This window comes from Gymnodraco acuticeps, unplaced genomic scaffold (genome assembly GCF_902827175.1).
Source record: "Gymnodraco acuticeps unplaced genomic scaffold, fGymAcu1.1, whole genome shotgun sequence".
Taxonomy (NCBI): Eukaryota; Metazoa; Chordata; class Actinopteri; order Perciformes; family Bathydraconidae; genus Gymnodraco; species Gymnodraco acuticeps.
The window spans coordinates 2,895,903-2,916,642 of record NW_022989867.1 but is presented as its reverse complement, the minus strand read 5'-3'; the positions used below and the strand labels follow the sequence as shown (position 1 = coordinate 2,916,642).

At 41.6% G+C, this 20,740-nt stretch overlaps 1 protein-coding gene across 1 annotated transcript in view; it reads right to left on the bottom strand.

The window, feature by feature from the left end:
- Positions 1 to 694: 694 nt before the first annotated feature.
- Positions 695 to 20,740, bottom strand: part of syt9b (synaptotagmin IXb) — a 94,395-nt gene continuing 74,349 nt past the window's right edge. The window contains exons 5-8 of the mRNA XM_034196878.1: positions 17,648 to 17,768; positions 17,318 to 17,489; positions 16,061 to 16,190; positions 695 to 3,148 (exon numbers count right to left, since the gene is read on the bottom strand). Of these exons, the coding sequence (XP_034052769.1) occupies positions 3,071 to 3,148; positions 16,061 to 16,190; positions 17,318 to 17,489; positions 17,648 to 17,768 (501 nt within the window). The 3' untranslated portion in view covers positions 695 to 3,070. The remainder of the gene's footprint in view (positions 3,149 to 16,060; positions 16,191 to 17,317; positions 17,490 to 17,647; positions 17,769 to 20,740) is intronic.

Here is a 20,740-nt window from a genome sequence, read left to right as displayed (position 1 = left end):
GCAGATGAACACACTGTTTTTCTTATATTTTTCCTTGTGTTTTTCAAGAAAGCTGGTCCGGGTTGCGGGACCGCCAGTGTCCTCCTACAGTCCCGAGGGGACGTATCGTATACCAGTATGTATACAGGGGGGTACACACCAGGCTCTGATGGACACAGGCTGTAATCAGACGATGATCCATCAGCGCTTGGTTCGGCCGGGGGCATTGGTTGAAGCATCGTGGGTGAAGGTGAGGTGTGTGCATGGGGATATTCACCAGTACCCAGAGGTGACGCTGGAAATATCTTATAAGGGAAAAAAGCATAGAGTCAGTGCTGGAGTTAGTACTCTCCTTACGCACCCTCTGATCTTGGGAACAAATTGGCCGGGGTACACCCGAACGCAGCACACACTCACCCACACTTTACTGTGATTAGGGATAGGCTGTATCGTGTGAGCCGTGACACACAGACAGGAGAGTTAAATACCCAGTTGTTGGTACCAAAAAGCCGTCTGGAAATGGTTTTCGAGGCGGCTCATCATAACCCCATGTCAGGTCACCTAGGCTAGGGTACGACAAATCACTACACCGGATAATGGCCCGATTTTATTGGCCGGGCATTCACGCAGATGTGAAGCGGTGGAGCCATGACGGTGTAATCCATCTCTCTGAAACATTCACTCGTATTTCACACTTCCCATAAAACAGTCCGTGCTATATATAGAAATATTTATTAATAACATCTGAATAGACAATGTACACATTCGTCCTTAAGTTCGTAATATATCTTGTGTTAACAATTTGATGAGTATCTCACAACAGAAGATATATTTTAAAAATGATTTACAGAAAAATTATCCATGCACTATACCTACGAACACAGAATAAATTGTCATTGTTATTTGTGACGGTGTACAATATGTACATAAACAATACTGGCATTAATCTGAACTTTCAAAAAACAAACACTGGCTTATTAAAACAACTACAGGGTGTGGTCTAAATGAATTAGGTCCAATACCATTCAGTTAGGGCTGTTGGAAGTATTTTTTTCAGAATGGAAAACAACACAATCAATTATTTAAATGAAAATTAAATACTTGACAGGATTCTAAATAGTCATCGGATTATTTTTGAGTGGGGTTTAAACTTGTACAAAGCTTTCGTCAAAATAGGTATTTTCCTCACGTGTTTTATAATGTTAGCCATAAAACAAACAAGTAACTGAAGAGAGTCGACGGGCACCATTTGCAATCAATCAGGGAATTTTCACTTTTTTCTTTAACTTGGTGTTAGTTCCTTAGATTTGTCCATCATATCTATCAGTTAAGTCACCAGAGTAATTCCCAATATCTAAAGTAGTCATGTGGGCTGAAGTAACAAACAGACTATCAGAGAAGCTAACACTTTAAACCTCGAAATCTAAGGTAACATTTTAACGGGGAAGCTAGTCTGTAAACTGTTTATAATGGACAGTTTAGGTTTAGGGTTTAACTTTTCTCTTAATCCCCTATCTACCCACTATATACTACCCAGTGAACAACACACAGCTGACAAAGCTAGTGACTATCTAATGAGCATAGTGAGCCATTTTGAGACAGACATTCTGCTTAAAAGTTGGTGGAAACCCAAAACAGAGCTCAAATAAAATCTTCCCCCTACCATTGAAAATAATATATATGATATTATTATAATATATAATAAGTCCAAATATACAATTATACAGGTTTGGAAGTAACAAATGTATACATCTACATTGTAACCCTAGAAAAGTAATGTTGTTAATTACAATTAGTTGAGGCTTGATGTTGATGTTTTATTCTGAGTTTGGTTATTTAAGAAAAGTTGTTGGGTTAGGGTTAGGTTTAGGGTTGTTTAATTGTCTGAGTTGGATCATCCAGGAGGCTTTACAGAGAAAATGGTTGTTCATTATTTATGAACCGATGTATGCTCAGGCTGCCAGCGTCTGTCTTTAGGGAAATCATTTATTGTACGATGGACATGAGGGCTTGGTGGCGTTTGATAGTGTGATGTTTTTCTGCTTGTGCCTACAAGCATTTACATTGTCTTTGTTTTGTTGGTTTTTTCCACAGTAATATCCTCTTGCATTATCATACAGCGAGAATCATGAGCACTTCCAGAACATGCCCCTATTACTGCCACCACCAAAACCTTGTCCTTTATTTTGACCACACCCTGTTAACAAATAATGACAATTTAACATGCAGTTAATAACACATGTTATGTTCCCTCTGTAAGCTACATTTCCCGTTCTTGGTGAAAATCCTCTTCAATTTATCTTTGAAGGAAGTGTTCTGTGAGAAAGTCGCCCATAGAGGTAAAACTAAGTCTTATACTAAGAATCTTCATTGTTCATTTCTTGAGTTTAGGCAATGCATGATAAGTTTGAATGTTGGCCAAACTATTGTTCACAAGAGCTGAACATGTGTCGATCTTAACAGAAAGTGCACTCTTAGTCATTTCTAATTATGTCTAACTCTTACTGCATCTATGATCACACAAAGCACAAGTTAAATCTCACACATTGGCATATAAATTAAAGATTTTGGTCCATTTACTGCAGTTTATTCAAAATAATAATAACGCTGGACCTGTTAGATAATCTCAACATGTTTAAATTGTGAGTCACAACTTAAAGTAACAAATGAAAGTACAGTAGTAGTACAGTTGGAATGTAGTTAAGTGATTTTTGGTTGTGAAAATACAAAAGGAACTAAGTAGCGTTGGTTAGCTTTCGCAGCAGTCCTAGCACACTTTAGCCTTGTTTAATCTATTGACACAGCAGTGTGAGTAGAAATGACGTTCCTACTGTAGATGTTAGTTAGTCAAACGTTGTACTGTATGTTTCCACATTTCAATTGGACTATCTTCAAGTCCATCCCTATAGTTCTACCAACTTGAGGCCCTGTGTGTGTGGTGTGTGTGTGTGTGTGTGTGTGTGTGTGTGTGTGTGTGTGTGTGTGTGTGTGTGTGTGTGTGTGTGTGTGTGTGGTGTGTGTGTGTGTGTGTGTGTGTGTGTGTGTGTGTGTGTGTGTGTGTGTGTGTGTGTGTGTGTGTGTGTGCGTGTGGTCATGGTGATGGTGGTGTCTTCAGGGAATTGGTGGATCCTCTTTGGCTTCCACTCCCCGTCACTACCGTTCCGACCCACTGGACCACGTCAGGGATGAAATAAAGAGGGAAAGAGAGAAAGAGGATGAGGTTAGAATTCAAACAGAGTAAATCAAAAAACTTAGAGTTGATCTTATTAGGACAACAATCATGTAGATTGTTTTCCTAATAAGATCAACTCTAAGTTTTTTGTTTTTAATATGAGAGCCAATAACATACTGTTCCATTGTGCCTAAAAAAAGTCTAAATTACCTAATTCTTTATTGACCCTATATTAGTTCTATGAGGGTCCTGTCAAGGCTTGTAGAATGGGAATGAACTTTCCATCGACTTTGGCTTTTCACGGCATCATTCACCAATAAAAATTGGTCCCAAAAAGCTGAATTTAGACACCATTGTTGTAAAATGTCAATTGTATTTGCACACTTGTTTCTTATTGCTAATGTCCAAAGCTTGAAGCTTTAAACACAATGAATAGGCTATTGGGAGAGGAGCCAATGTATATCTTGAGCTAAATCCAGTGGATTTAAAAAATCTTAAGAAAATGTCTTCCATATGGAGATAGAATGCTTTTCTTCTATGTTTCCTGTTGGGGAATAATTTGCTTAGGTATTCAACCTTTGACACAGTTCATCATTTTCTCCTCTCACTGTCTCCTTTCCCATGGCATAGGTCTTGGGTATTGCTGCTATCTCTCTTAAATGTGTTGGTGCTTGAAATGAACCGGATTCCGGAGCTAAGATGCTGCTCCGCTGCGTTGTGAACAGGAAAACCTTTTCAAGCTCCAGCTCCGAACCGGCCCGGAAACACCGTTGGTGTGAATGAGGTATCAGAGTCCTGTTTCCAATTGCTTCAGAAGTTTCCCCCACATTTCCAATTTAGAATATATACTGGAATCAAGTGGTGACAAACCAATGAAAACCACTGAATAAGTAACCTGCATGTCCACTCATTAAATGTAAATCATGTCACAGTAATGTATATTTTGTAGAACAACAATGGGCACAATGGTAATTTATAGCTCCCAGCTTTTAAACAAAATGTTAATAGATTTTTCGGTGTAGCCTACTTTCCAAGTTTGTTCTTGTTAATGTTGAAAGGGTCTAAAGACAAAGGGTTTTATTTGCTTATATTGGGCTGTAAAAATTAATATATTGATTAATAATATATTCTATTAATAGAAATGTTGTCAAATTAAATGACTGCTTTGTTCAATTGTGTGGGGTTGTAATCACAGATCATAACAACAATAAACATGAACAAATTATGAAAACTTAATTCCATATGTAGCCTATAGCTCTGCTATTGTGCATGCTGGCCCACTGCAATAGTTTAGTAGGAAACTTACGCTGCTAGCACAAGTCACAATAGTTCCCCAAGCATTTTTTTCTGTCCTGTCCCAATTTACATGTTGTTCTAAGAACTGTTCATCATTTCATTCATTTAAGATGTTTTATTAAAGGTACAAAAGGCTATCTGAGTTCCAGAGATGGAGTACTCGAGTCCTGGACTCGGACTCGAGTGCCGATTTTCGGGACTCGTGACTCAACTCGCACTGATTGACACGACTCGGACTTGGACTCGTGAATTCTCGCGTAGCTGACTTGGACTCGGACTCGTGAATTTTCCCCCCCACGATGACTCGGACTCGACTTGTACATTGACGCTCTGACTTGGACTCGGACTCGAGCAAGTTTTCTCTGGAGTGTCCTCTATCCTGGCATGCGCCAGGGCCCTGCTATTCCAGTCTAGAGATATCTAGAGACACACCCCGCATCGTGCTGTATGCTTTCACACATTCTGCTTCCACATTGGAAAAGAGCAGCGCAAAAATGCTCGTTATGTGGAAACAATATTGAAGAGAAGGCTCCGTAACACATTACTCTAAGGATCGAGTTCAGACATAGCTGTCTTGAACACTATCATCAGAGTAACGTGATCTAATCAATAAATAAAGATTCAGCCATAACACGAAAGCACATGGCTACTTAACATGCAGAATGATGTCATTTTGCATGCTAAGTAGCCATGTGTTTTCTGGGGCTAAATCGATTTAACTAAAAGTTCCTTCAAAATAAGAGTCCCGATCTTATTACTATCAAAGTGCAAAACGAAAACTTTACCATAGGAAAATATTGGCATACAAATATAATCACTCATTTTAAATATAGTTAGACATATTAAAGGTCATTTAGAATAATAATAATAATAATAATAATAATAATAATATTAATATTAGTAATAAGCTTTATATTTGTATAGCACCTATTACAATAATTGTAGCCAAACTCGCTTCACATCAGTTCAATAGACAGATTAGTATAACATGACAGGATAAAAGCAATGTAGAGGAGCAGCTACATTTCAACACATATATCCACGAAGGTTAATACATGAAGACTTGTGACTCGGACTTCACTTAGACTCTTCTTAGGTGACTCGGACTTGGACTCGGACTTGAACATAGGTAATGATGACTCGGACTCGGACACTCCTTGGGTGACTCGGACTTGGACTCGGACTCGAACACAGGTAATGATGACTCGGACTCGACTCGGACACTCCTTGGGTGACTCGGACTTAGACTCGGACTCGACCACGACTCTCCCTTGGTGACTCGGACTTGGACTCGGACTCGTAGAGTGGTGACTCGAGAGTGACTTGGACTCGTGAATTGGTGACTTGACTACAACACTGGAGTTAACAATCTTGCTAAGTGCTTCTTAACTGTCACCAGTGGCGGCTCCAGGGTATGGCTGGGGTAGGCTACAGCCATACCAAGAAATGGCTTAGCCCCACCATAAAAAATGATGTTAAAGTAAGCAAAAAAAAGTCCGCCAACTCGCGCCGAGTAAATTGCACAGACAGCAGCTAGTAAGATTGATTTCAGCAGCCACTTGTCTGGAAATGCCGAAGACTAGAAACGGTTTTGAAAACGTTTGTCACGTAGTGATCGTCTTCTCAATAAAACATCTTTGCTAATGTCTTCTGGCTAATCAGAATCACGATAACGGCGTGGTGTTGCTGCCACACGCAGTCCCGACGGAGAATCATTTTGCGGTAGAACTTCTCTTTATACATCCATGGATACAACATTACGTGTTGATAGAAATCGAAATAAGACCCCACGGTTTGATGATTGATAGGTGTGTGGGCTGTCTTTCATTTTGACATACAAACAATGGGGGCTATCCACCCTTATTCACAATGTAAACTAATTCACAGCCTCTTCCCTCTTCTCTCTGTGAGGAGCAGCAGGTTCAGCTTTCAGAAGAAAGTAACACAAAACTAAAATGGCATTCATTTTTTTTAAGTATGTCGTGTAGTAATAGATTTTTTTCTTCTCAAGAGAGTACCAGAATGTGTATTTTATGTTAGTATTTCAAAAAATCTCCTGGGGGAGAATCCCCCCAGACCCCCCTGCAGGGGTTGGGTTTTCAGCATGTCAACTCTTTCACTTGTGGGGAAATTGCAGGATTGGCTCCAGGTCGCCCTTTTTATTTACTACAAGACAAATGTGCCTTTTTATTTCATACAGTTCAATTTCGATTGAGACAGGGAAGTAATCTAAACCTCACGCGTTTCACTGTCAAGGGGAGCGTGTATGTAATTACATTGCAAATCCTGACTTGAGCCCCACCACTGTATGGGTTAGCCCTACCATAGATTACCCAACGAAAATACTCTGGAGCCGCCACTGACTGTCACTTAGCAAGCTTGTCAGCTCAATTGTTAATAGGTCAACAAATTCCCAAGTTTACTCAAAAGTAGTATTTGTTTTATTGATTGCTGCTTCATAACTGCCTGAAAGTGTTTATTTCTTGTACGGCAGTGGACAGATAAGGTTTAAAAAAGTAAATAATGCCACACAGCTAAAAAGCTTCTTCCATTTCGGATTTTCCTTTGTTCCTGCAAAGCTCAGCTGTGTCAAGTCAATTTGCTGTTGGTCAAACAGATTGCCATCAGCTCAAACTCCTGGGGCAAAGTTGATAAATTCAATTAATGCTTCCTTTCTGGTGTGGCAAGACATTAAGAACATTTTTAAATATCAGAAATGATACCAAAAGTTGGCTTGCGAACAGACTACATGTCAGGCAAAATGGAGGCAACCAAGCTTTCTGCTTTTTTATTTTCCTTTGCTTTCCGCTCAATAGCATCAGCTTGATGCTTGAAATGACCCTGGGGAATTCAATAGCATTTTGTCGTTGGTGCTAGCCTTGTGTGGATGTGTTTACAGTCTTGTCTGAAGAAATCAAGTCGGAGAATTATTAATTCTGTCAGACTGTGTCAGAGGGTGAGTGAGGTTAACTCAATCTCTTAAGAAACGGCATAAAAGCCTCAAGCTGATAATAAGACTGCATGTGTATGTGAGCGTGAGACATACAGTAGACTTGTTGTTGTGTCGGAATACTTTCTGTCTGCACATCACCAATATGCAGACCGAAAGTTTTTTAGAAATATTAGGGCTAGGAAAAAAGTGAATCACATTCCAAAATTTGACCCAGACTTTGTCCTGTAATTCCAGCCCAGATTTCTACCACGCCAAAATGGAAACTGCTCTCGTTTCTTAGGTGTGATGAAAATGGAGGAAAGGCATTCGGCTGAAGCATTTTATAGCCAGTTTCTTGAAGTTGCACAGGAGTGTGAGTGCACAAGATCACCAACGTAGGAACAGGTAGTGCTTGCAATATGATAACGACAGCAAGAATACTATCATATAAGAATACGCCCTGTGTAGCGCACATTATACGGAGGGCGATCACAGCAGCTCTCCATGACACCAGCTTTGTTGATGCATTCGCTAAATGAATTGTCAGTCTTCATGCCAATAATTCAGAAATCATCAAAACTAAGCTGGGAGTCTATAATAAATAAAAAAGAACGCTATGATTTCTCTCACCACTTTGTCATGTAGTTCTTTCTCGGTGTGTGTGTGTGTGTGTGTGTGTGTGTGTGTGTGTGTGTGTGTGTGTGTGTGTGTGTGTGTGTGTGTGTGTGTGTGTGTGTGTGTGTGTGTGTGTGTGTGTGTGTGTGTGTGTGAGATAGATAAAGTGACATATCCCGTTAGCCAGGTTCCCTCAGGACTTAAGGATCTTTTAAAGAAACATAAATAAGCCATTAGCCTGGATCTGAGGATCTGAGGCCCTGTTGTAGCCCAGTGCTGCTGCTAATGGCCTCAGATAAGACACGGCTACTGGAGAGTGTCTGACAGAACCTGTGTGTGTGTTTGTGTCTGCTTTAGTGCTATACAAATGGCCCTCGAGAGCGCAAGAGAGCTCTTTTAGCTTCACCGTTAGTGGCGATATCAGGGTCACTGACCAACAACAAATACTGCAACTCCTCTGGTATTACTGTGTGAAAGCTAACATCCATTTACTTCTGCAGCTTGATGCACTCCTCAGTAAAACACAGTGATGGGTAAAATCTTGGTCTCAGGTTGCAACTAAATGAAATAACCATGTGATGGGACTTAAAAAGAGCTTCAACTGCCTGTAAAACTTAAAATACTACTACATTTGCTTTGTTTCCTATTGCCTTCTCTTAAAGGTCCCATGTCATGCTTTTCTGGTTATTACCCGTCCCCTTGTGTGTTATGTAGCTTTTTCTGCATGTAAACGGTCTGCAAAGTCACAAACCCTCAAAGTACACCCTGTAGCGAGTAAAACTATAATACAGAAAAGACCTGTCTATGCTGCCCCAGAACGCCTCGTTGGAGATTTTTCTTTTTCCATTTTTTTCTCCCGGGAACCAAGTGACGTAACGACGACCCAAATGGACCAATCCGTGGAGCTCCTCACACACACACACACACACACACACACACACACACACACACACACACACACACACACACACACACACACACACACACACACACACACACACTCTCTCAGCGGCGAAACTGTGGCGCACTTACACTGTAGGTGCGCTGCGTTTGGGGGTGCGGGTGCTAGTGGAGCCTCGCAGATGGGGGTGCTGCAGCCCCCTCAGCACCCCCCCTTCCCACGTCCATGGTGCTCAGGCTGAGTTTCGCGATGTGTCGCTGACCCCACGCAGCAACCAGGAAACGACACCAGTAATACAGCTCACACTGTCCGCTCCTCGAGCCCCACAGGGCGGAGCAGCGAGCCACGGAAACGTCCCGCCAACACGGCACCCAGACCCCACGCAGCATTCTCATCTGTTTGTCATCGCTGGTGTCATTTTCTGGTTGTTAACGCCATTGTAACACATAATCACTGATGTTCCGCTGTAACGGTGGTGGACTCATCAGAACAGAGTGGGCGAGCTGACCAATCAGAGCACAGTGGGCTCATAGGGAGGGGGGGGGGGCAGGAGCTCCAACAAGCCGTTTAGGACAGAGAGTGAATACACATACTATACAGAGATGCTGTATGAGAAACCAATGTCATTTTGGAACATTGAACAATGTCAATCTATTCTAGTAGACCTCAACAATGGAATTATGATCAGTAGAAATGGCCATGACATGGGACCTTTAACACCTACACACATGCAGACATACATACATATTCAGGATAGATCATTCACAAGTGAATATATGAGAAGATATTAGGGAACGGATGAGACTGAATTTTCCCTCTAAACGCTTTACACAATCATTTTCCCAGAAGAAGTTATTTCTGTGTGAGTTTTTTAAGTTCAGTGTCATAATGCCTCAACATGGGTTAAGCTCGAAATAAAGCAAAAGGTTGTTGATTTACTGTATCCATCTTTAAAGGTGGGGTAGGTACGTTTGAGAAACCGGCTCGAAATACACTTTTTGTTATATTCCATGGAATGCTCTTAACATCCCGATAGCAATGAATATCTGAAGTGCTTTGACGAAAAATCCATAAAAAAATGGCATCTGTGGAAGCCGTAGTACTGTAAAAAGCACAACCAATCATCTGAGCCGGCCCGGCTAAAGTAACTGGATGGCCTACCTGCCTGTCAGCCTTCCATCTGTGCTCAAACTTATCTCGTGCCCTCATTGGTCATGTGCACGTTCGTGTGTGTTGGAGGAGGGGCTCTGTAAGGAAGTGGCAGATTTTTTCCGGCTGTGTATTTTCAAATTCTAGCGATCTCGAGCTGGTTTCTCCAAAATTACCTACCCCACCTTTAAGTGCTCCTGCCGTGATGAGCCCAGTTTTAAGTTTGTTTTCCGGTTTTATTTTGAAAGGTTTTCTCCTTGTGTACCATGTTTTTTGTACTTCCTGTCTTTGTGTGTTTTCCAGCCTGTTGGATTGTTTGTCCTGGCCTTATTAGTTCCACCGGTTCACCATAAGCCTTCCAACCACCTGAAACTCCTGTACACCTGCACTGGATCCCCTCATTAGTTCGGATTCTTTTTAGGTTTTGCTTGTGTGTTGTTATACCTGAAGTTCTGCTCTGTTTGCCTTGCAACGCCTGGATTACACTTAAGAACAAACGTATTTTCAGATGAAAAATCCATTTGGTTCCCCCTTGTTCCACTCACTTTATATACAAGTTATCTTGTTTTACACAGCATGTCATTGTGTGTAATTTGTTTAGCTTTATAAGAAGGGGCTTGCATACAATATCCCTGTCAAGATGTTTTTTTGTTAAGTTTGTTACTTTAAAATGCAGTCTTTTCAGTTCTTATACATTTGCAACAAACAGAAAATGTTTTTGAAAAGGTAATGGAATGCTAAAATCAATAAATGCTTTGAATATAAGATTGGATTTTCAAGATTTCAGTTGGAAATGTCGTTAGAATAGCTGAAGAAAATTAGACATAATAATATTTCTGGGGTCCTTAGTCTCTTTTATAACGAGCATCGTCAGACCTCCTGCGGTAAAAATAATGATGTCTTACGTCAACAGTCTTTATGTTAACATCCAACAAGCTAGCCAATGTCTATTTCATTTACAAAGGAATGCTAAACACGCCTAACCTCTTAGCAAACCTGAAATGAATCTTCAAATTCTTTCAGATAAAGGACACATAAGAGACAGCGGATGCTAATGCATGTTATAGCTCATGATAGGCGTTACATTTACCCAAACAGCAACCCATTTTGAAGCGTTTTATATTCTGAGTCCTTCGGCTGAATACCAATAGATTTAGCTTTGACAACCCGACATAAATTAACATGAATCAGTCCAGCATCTGTTTTAGCATGCTCTGTTTTTTTAATGAGTGTGGGCAGGGAATTCAAAAATAGAAACAGCTCACTGAATGTAGTGTGTGTGTGTGCGTGCGTGCGTGTGTGTGTGTGTGTGTGTGTGTGTGTGTGTGTGTGTGTGTGTGTGTGTGTGTGTGTGTGTGTGTGTGTGTGTGTGTGTGTGTGTGTGTGTGTGTGTGTGTGTGTGTGTGTGTGTGTGTGTGTGTGAGCTAGGTGCTTCTGTTTTGGCAATCCCAACTAAACAGGTCACGTATAAAGAGGGTTATGCAGTATTCTTGTTATGTAATTGACTATTTATGTACTTCAAAATGTCTGTTTTGAATCAAGACAGTTTTTGTATACTCAACTGTAAGTTTTTTTCCCATTTAAATGTTCACCTCGCCTGAACCTTTTGTGTATATATTCTTTAAATAAACCTACACAAGTATGTCATGTTACTTGATAATTGTGCTAAATTAGCCTGATAATGAGTGAATGGCCGTATTGTTTCGACAATGAGGAGCCTGAGCACTTCAATTTTGATCACTGTACATGAAATCAAACCTATAAGTGTCTCTAAGCTATTGCATGGAACATCTTAAGACGTTTTCATTTGCACAGACATCCGGCAGTGAACGGTCACTCTAACATACCAGATTTTTAGTCATGCTAGTGGCCACTGGTTGATTTAGTCCACCACTTTTTTCCAGATTGAACAATCTATACAAATATGACTGGATTGTCATACATTTAAACAGACATGTAGGTTCTTCAGAAGATGACAACTGACTACCATGAGACCTTCTAGTGCAGGGGTTCTCAAAGTGCGGCCCGCGGGCCAATGGCGGCCCTCAGAAATGTTTCTGGCGGCCCGCGATAGTTAATGTGACACGCTGAAATGCATGTGTTATATTTTAATCCTCCATCGTTGTATCTAGTAAGAATTAGAATGAGTAGCTTTCCAGCGGTATCTCCTGTGAGACTGTAACCAGGGTACAGCAGCCAATATGGCCGCTCAAAGCAGCTTGACTTTACACTGTGTGGGATTGGTGGATTTGTGTGTCCGTCAAGGAAATCTCGGCCGGCAGCCATCATGGTCTGAAATGACCCATGGACATCGAGAAATCACTAAGGGCCAAGTAAAAAAAACATAAACCACGTGTCTCCCATCACTTTACCTCTTTGAGGAGAGAGAGAGAGACAGATAAAATGGCTAAAAAAAACTTTACAGTTGCCGACTTCGCTAGAGATTTGTTTCGCTAGCAGCAGTGAAGATAGAGCCTCAGAACCTGAAGTCTTCGACTCTTCTGAAGAAGAAGAATACAAAGACAACAACAAGGATCCATTTGGACTTGGGTAAGTGTAAATATTACAGTAATAGTGTACTGGCAATGTGTGGGGAATACCGCGAAAATTAACAATAGGTTTATTGATATATATTTTTTATCGATAGTCATGAACTTTTTATTGGGACAAAATAGACTCTCCATTAGCAAACGTTTACTCTGTGTTAACGTTATTTTGGTGTGTAAAAGTGAGATTACATGTGTAGAGGATTAAATTAATCATTTATTCGTCCCACAACGGAGACATTTACAGTGACATGTTTTTGCCATCGATTATTTTATCATACTGTTCTGTACAGATGAGACTTTGTCATAGATTTATTTATATGTGTGCCTGTTATTATTTTACCGTCCTGTACAGATGAGACTTTGTAATCAGATGTAGCCTATGTATATGTGTGTCTGTGATTTTATACTGAATGTAAAGTAACTGGAAATACCTGTGTGTGTGTGTGTGTGTGTGTGTGTGTGTGTGTGTGTGTGTGTGTGTGTGTGTGTGTGTGTGTGTGTGTTAGGGTTGCCAACTTCCAGAAATGGAAAAACGCGAGCGCGCGAAGATTTTCGGGTTTCTGGCGGATTTAGTTACTTTTTTTTGTTACTTTATTTCGGTGTTAGGGTTATGTTATTTAATTCTTTTGGGGGAGCCAGCCCCCTAGGGTTCGAGGGGTCAAACCCCCCAAAACCCTCAAAATGCATAGAAAACTATGCATACCTATAACACAATACAAACACAATGGTCTTACAGCTGCATTAGGCTACTACATCACATTGTACATCAGCATGTTAAAATCGGATAGGTGGACACTAGGGACATCTGGGCACCTCGATGTACAATTGGCTATTTTGTCCAAAATGTTAAAAAAATAAATATTTAAAAATGGTATTAAGTAATGCAAAGTATACATGATGTGAACATGCACGGTACATCATTATTAGACTTAATGTTATCCTTCAACCAACCATTTCCCCAGCATTTTCCCATCAATCAGCTGACTGACTCTCTCTCACACACACACACACACACACATACACACACACACACACACACACACACACACACACACACACACACACACACACGCAGAAGACCCGAGACAGATCTCCACTCACAGGCTTTACCCAACTGTGTTTTTCTTCCACTGTTTGTTGTAAGACACAAGTCTTTTCTTTTTAGAAGGGCCAGGGCCCAGAACCACATCCTCTCTCTCTTCTCCTCTTTCATTATCACCTCCTCCACCGGCAGCGCTCATTTTCCCACACGACCACACAAACAGTGATGCCGCGCCCGCGGCCCACCGGAGAAAATCTCACACACACACGTGCGAGCATTGTGCCTGCCCTGTCAACTGAGCGGTCCTAGTGCCCTTCGGATACAGCACACAAACACACAGGCACGCAGCCAGACACACTGCATTGCGCGCAAACAGAAACATATATTTTATTTTTCCCTTTACACGGGAGTCCGGGACAAACAAAGTCCCGTACGGGACACGCCCCTTTTGGCTCAAATACGGGACGTCCCGGCTAATACGGGATGGTTGGCAACCCTAGTGTGTGTGTGTGCGTGTGTGTGTGTGTGTGTGTGTGTGTGTGTGTGTGTGTGTGTGTGTGTGTGTGTGTGTGTGTGTGTGTGTGTGTGTGTGTGTGTGTGTGTGTGTGTGTGTGTGTGTGTGTGAGAGAGAGAGAGAGAGATCGAGAGAGACTCCTTCTGCAACCTCCCAAACTGTATTTGTATGTGTGCATTGTTATTTGTGCTTGAGCAACATTTTACTTGAACTTTATTTCAATGAAATTAGTTGTAATTATTGTCCTACACAGGCGGCGTTTATCCAGCAGCCACAACATCCATCTGTGCCGGCCCCCAGGTCAAGATCTACTGTGGCTCAAGGGCTCCACCACCTTCAACCAGCAGACCAGCATCACGACAGCTGCCTCCACCTCCATCTGCGGCTGCCACCAGGTCAAGATACACCTCAGCACAAAGGCTCCACCACAGCCATCACCTTCAACCCAGCCAGCAAGGAGGTCTCGTGGAGGTCTCGTATAGCACTTGTACACCCCACCTACACAGCAGCCCATGCACCATCACCCCCATCTTCACAGCAGCCAGACCCACTGTCTTGGAAGACAGACAAAGACCTTGACACTGTCTTGACATTTATAAGGAATAGTTGGTTGAAAGTTCTGATGTTCAATATTGTAAATAGTTAGATTTTCCAGTTTCTTATATTTATATAAATAGTTGGTTGAAAAAAACATATTTATAATAAATTGTTGGTTGAAAAAAAGGTTGAATGCTCAATTTGTATTTGTACACATCACATGAACCTTAGTATGTAATATGAAGTCAATATTCAGTCCTGATGTATCTCAGTCCCTGATGTGGTGAAAGTAGAGTGATAAACACCTATTTTACTCAAAATTTGAATTTAATGTTTTTCATTTTAGACATGAATAACACATTTATATACAGTGTAATTCAAATATTGCACTGCTTTTATGATCCTAGGACTTTGGTAACCAAATCTAAAACACCAAAACAATTCGATCACATGAGTAAATTTGTGTTTTCACAAGAGTTTTGAAGATTTTCCAAAAATCGGATTTCATATTTTAAGCTTTTGAGCTACTTATCTCATCAAACAGTGCTCTAAGGTGAGCAATATGCATATATAGCAAGACCAGAGATTGTCCTGAACATTTGTTACATGTTAGAAGAAATACATTTAAAAGGTGATTTAAGAAAACATCTAAAAATCGAGAAAATACCCTTAGACTCCAGAGGGTTAAGAATGGTAAAACTGCGCCCCCTGGGTTGTCATTCCTAAATTATGAATGACAGCTTGTGGAAAGTTTGCTAGACTAGTGGTTGCATGGCAACTAGGCATCTCGCAAGTTGCGGTAATTGGTTAGTTCAATAAAGAAAGGATTTGTTTTGGAATTATTTTGTGTTCCGTTTTTTCTTGGGCGGCCCTCAATCCAATATTGGGTACCTAAATGGGCCCTCACTCATCAAAACGTTGAGAACCCCTGTTCTAGTGGAATGTCTTGACAACTATAAGATGATAAGCACAAAAACGTTATTATACGTTCGTAGTCCCCAGAGGATGAATCCTAATGACTTTGTTGATAAAAGATATTGTCCTCTGGAACTACAGGGTTTACATTTGTGTGACATTACTAAGTGTCCATCAGCCTGAATTGTTGTCTTAGCTAATTGAAGCATGCTGACATGCTAAACTAAGATAGTGGACATGGTTAACATTATACCTGCTAAAGCATGTTAGCATTGTCATTTTAAGAATGTTGGTATGAAGCATTTAGCTCAAAGCACACCACTGTTCAGCCGTCCAAAGATGCTAGCATGGTTGTATCTAGATGATTTCATGAAGATGATCTTTACTTAAGAATAGTTGCTTTGTTGTTACAGTGTTTCTAAGGGAATGTATTGTACTGATACACAAGTTGGCCCGTACCTCTATGAGTGGGTGCCAGTGTGCAATGGGTTTCCGTGGGTATGACAGCATCTCACTCCAGTGGTCTCGCCCCAGGCTCTCTGCCTCATTGCCCACCCTGCATACTCCGATCACTTCATTGTGTCCAACCCTGCGAAACAGAAAAGAAGAAGACATGGAAACAATCGTTGCATCAATAAATCCTTCTAGATAATACACTCAGCTGGAGGGTGCATGTTGAAGGCCTGTGCTCTAGACTTCAACAGCAATTGTATTTCTTGCGTAGACTCCGGGCTTACGGAGTCGAGCAGAAGTTCATGTTACTGTTTTATCATGCAGTGTTGGAGAGCATCATAAGATATGGTATCACTGCCTGGTATGGTAACTTGACAGTGCAGTCAAAGTCACAGATCGCTCGCCTGTTACAGACTGCTTTGAAAATTATGGGGGTCGAAAAACATCCATCTCTCCAAAACATATATGAGCAGTCCATTATTAGAAAGGCAAACAAAATTGTGTCTGATCCCACCCACATACTCCACCCAGAATTCCAGCTCCTTCCGTCTGGTAGAAGATTAAGGGTTCCCAAGAGCAGGCTGAACCGCTATAAGCACTCATTCCTCCATGTCCATTAAGCTTCTTAACAATAACATGTGATGTAATATACTTTTAAATGTTGGCCATGAGGGTTGTGCATTAGGTCGCCATTGTCAGTATGTGCGTCAGTATATGTGTATGTATTTTTATGTTTGCATACGTACATGTATGCGGAACTGCAGAATGGAGTCCAGAACAAATGTCCTTACAGGGACAATAAAGTATATCGTATTGTATTGTATGTGTGCTGTATATCAAACTAATATGTAGGTACAATACGTTTTGGTGCTGCAAATATGTATAATTATTCTACAACTTCTGTTCATAAAATAGTTTTAAAACAGTGTTTTTATTTCAATTTGTTTGAAAAGCCGCTATGTAGCTACATAGCCACATAGCCACATGCTCAAAATGTCAAATGCCCAGATAGTAGGAAACAATAATATGAATGCCCAAAGCCTTTTGGTAAGAAAAGCTAATGGCGCTTTCAGGATCTCAAGTAACTTTTTGGGAGGAATCCCAAACATGAACATCGGCACAATACAATTGAGTTTGCTCTGCCCAGCAATTGGGAATGAAGCATACAGTATAACATCAAATTGCAAAGAACATGGAAAGGAAGTTGTTGCCCAACCATTTTATTAAACCTTAAATGGCTATGTACCTAGGTTACTTACTAACCGATCATAGTCCATGACAGCTATGAGCAGGCTGATCTGGTCGATGTTCTCAGGAGGAACATCAAACACAATGGCTTCATTATACACCGGGTTCAGAGTGTTGCGCTTGGTTGACGTCTTCCTCTTCTTTAGCCTCCGGCCTTCACACATCAAGGAGACTTTCACATATGGATCTGGGGAAAAGTAACACGCCAAGGTCAATAAAGATGCCAGAAAGTCTTGACACCTAATGCGCAAATTATTATGAATCCACCAAAAATAATAAAGAACTAGAATAACACATGTGTATATTTGTTTAAGTGGTAACATTGCTGTGTCAGTCAGCACCCACCTGAAGCTCCAGTGATGTCCATGGCTTTGAGATTTCTGGCTTTGATCATGGTGATAGTGAGCCTGCCCGCCGTGGGGAGATAGCACAATGAGAACATCAGTTCTCCTAGGTCCACATTGTCCTGTAAAGAAATATATTACATTTATATATTAGTACTGCTAATCCAAAAAAACACAAATAATTATGCCTATTCTTTTATGGTGGTCCAAGTGGGAAACGGGGCTTGAGGGAATTTCATAGTTGAAGCTGCCAACAATTTCAGTTTTGTTATTTTGCCTTAAATATGTCTTCTGTGTCTCAATTTGGATACTTCCCCTAGTACACACTATGTCATGTACTGTGAACACATGCGCAGTGTGTGAATTTTGACCGTGCAGTTGTTGCACACGGCTGCCCTAACTGGAAGTGTAGATCGCCGATGATAGCTAACTAGCTAGCTAGCAAATTCACGGTAAACCAAATAATTTCAGACCGCTAAATAAACCCCATAAAATTAACAGTGGCTTCTTTTTGACACCAGTAGAGTGGTTTGTTACTTAAATAGTGAACAAAAAAACACATGTCAAACTTTTATTTGTGTTAATGTTACGTAGCCAAGATGGCGTTTTATGTGAGTGTGAGAAGTGTCTACAATTGTGTTTAGTTTTTTACCGTTACGAGTGCACCATCCGGGTACTCGTGTTTTATTTTGCAATACTTCACATTAGGACACAATACTGCACTCAAAACAGCATATGTAATTACAGAACTAGCAATATTTTGACACAGCAGAAGAAATCCCTTGTGATATCGCAAGAATCAAGCTGCCATGCCATGTAAGGGATTTGCATATCCTGCCACAGTCTCAGCTGATGCCAAATGCAGACAGTCATTATTAGAATCAACCCACTTAGCTTTCAACGTTAGCAATGAGTTTAAGATTTTGGATTTAATGTCAAGCTTGACAATAACTTATTTGGTAAGAGATTAAGGTTAAGCATTTTAATCAAAGGCAAAAAAAGCCCTGGAAATCAATGTGTAGATTCAACAGATGGCACATTATAATGTTACACAATTATATGGATCATGCCTGCAACACCTCCAGTAGAAAAACACATCTGCAACATTCAGTAACAGCATGACTCATCATTAATCTGCATGTCTCATATTACAAGTATGTCAAGATTTAAGCATTGAAATGATGTGCCAGCTGGACTTGAAACGTTATGCCCCTTGAAATTAGTATCTGGTTAAACTTGTGAAATATGCCATCAGGTAAAACTACTCCTGTGTGCCTGTGAGAATATCCCTGCCTTCATAACGTATCCACAGTCATGCATATGCCAAGCTCATCTCCCAATTAACACATCTGAAAATAACGTGTGATGGTGTGAGAGTGATGGGTGCATTTTCTCACAAAGGGATACTCTGGTTTCTAGTTGTATGCTCTCCCACACATTTGGTTGACACAAGCTCCCTTTTAAAAATAGCGATGAATAGGAAGTTAAAAGAGACAACAAAAATTTGACTTGACTTGACATTTTAATTACTCAATTACTCCTACTCTACTATTACATGTATAGTTGCCAAGCAGGTTAACACAACTATCCGAGGTTTCTTAAAGCATTCTGTCCAATCCGTGATTAAACACAGGATGTTAATGATTATGTACTTAACCTTAAAAGCCACTGATTAGATAGAAAGCCTATGTCAGACGTTCTGGATATAGTGTAAAATCAATATATTACATAGACATCAATATGTGCTTGGTATGAAGCTCAGTGCAGGTTCAATCAGGAACCCTTATCATGGTTGCACTCTTTTAGGCCCCATTTACACGGGAACGTAAACGAACCGAATTCAATATAAAAAAAGTCTTCCGTTCACACGGATACAGCTCAATAAACATGTCCCTACACGCGAGACCGCTCGACCCGCTGGAGACGCTGTAGTACATATGCCGGGCCTGTAAGTGGCCACAAATTCTCCGTGGTGGATTTAGCAACATGTAGCCTAGTTCATGTGGTTCTCCATGTCCACTTGTTGCTGATGGTTGTGGTAGAGGAGCTGTATATTTTGCACTAACATCTGTAACATGGTCAGTAGCAGTAGCAGTAGCTACTGACCATGCTACAGCAGTGAGCAGCAGAGGTGGGGAGAGGCGGGGCTATGGCTTCATCTTTAACAGGAAAATTATCTTACAGTTTTTTTTTTTACCCCTCTGCCCAACCTGCTGCCTGTGGGAGCAGATGGGCCGCCAGGCTCTCATCAAGGGGGGGCGCGCCGGCACACGCTGTGTCCGTGCAGCCCTGCACACTGAGGATTCCCGCCATACCAGCCACTGGAGCCCTCGTCTTCAGTGGGTGCCGCTACGTCGCCTCCACACACTGCCAGATATCTGGCAACGGGTGCGAAACGAAGGCCGGCTGTGCCGGCTGACCCGGGCCATAGAACCCCTGACGGAGGCGGCTCACCGGCTTCGGTGGTAGTGGTGGGGGAGCGGTAGTCCTACACGCTCCGCCGCCATGGCCATCACCAACAGGAAATCCTGATGGGAAATCCTGACGGGAAATCCTGAAGGGCAGACCTGCGTGGTGGACCATCATGGACGCTGGACCCAGAAGCGCCCGACATGAGAAGTCCTCGTCTTCTTCCTTCTCGACAAACGGGGCCGCCTGACCCGCCGGAATGGCGAATATGAACAGCACCTCCCCGGCCACCTCCTGGTCCTCCATCTCCACCACATCGAGTTCCTCCTTGTCCTGCACCTCGTCCGGCGAGACATAGTGTGCCTGGAAGTGCTCCAGACCATGCTGGCGTCTGAGCCGCGGGAGCGAAAGGCAGGCATTGCAGGACGGGGAATGTTTTACGCCATCCACAGCGTGGTCAGGCCCCAAACACTCTAAACAAAGGTGGTGGGGAACAGCGCCCGTAATTAAGCCAGGAAATGTAGGGCAAGGCCGGCGCTCAAGGAGTGGTGAATCCATTATTTTTCTTATTCTTTCCTCTTCTCACGTTTAGCATTTCAGTTAGTTGTCCTGCTCGCTAAAGAGAAAAAGGATGACAGTCGGGAGGCGTAGCCGCCTTATATACTGTGGGCCTGGGCGCGCATTC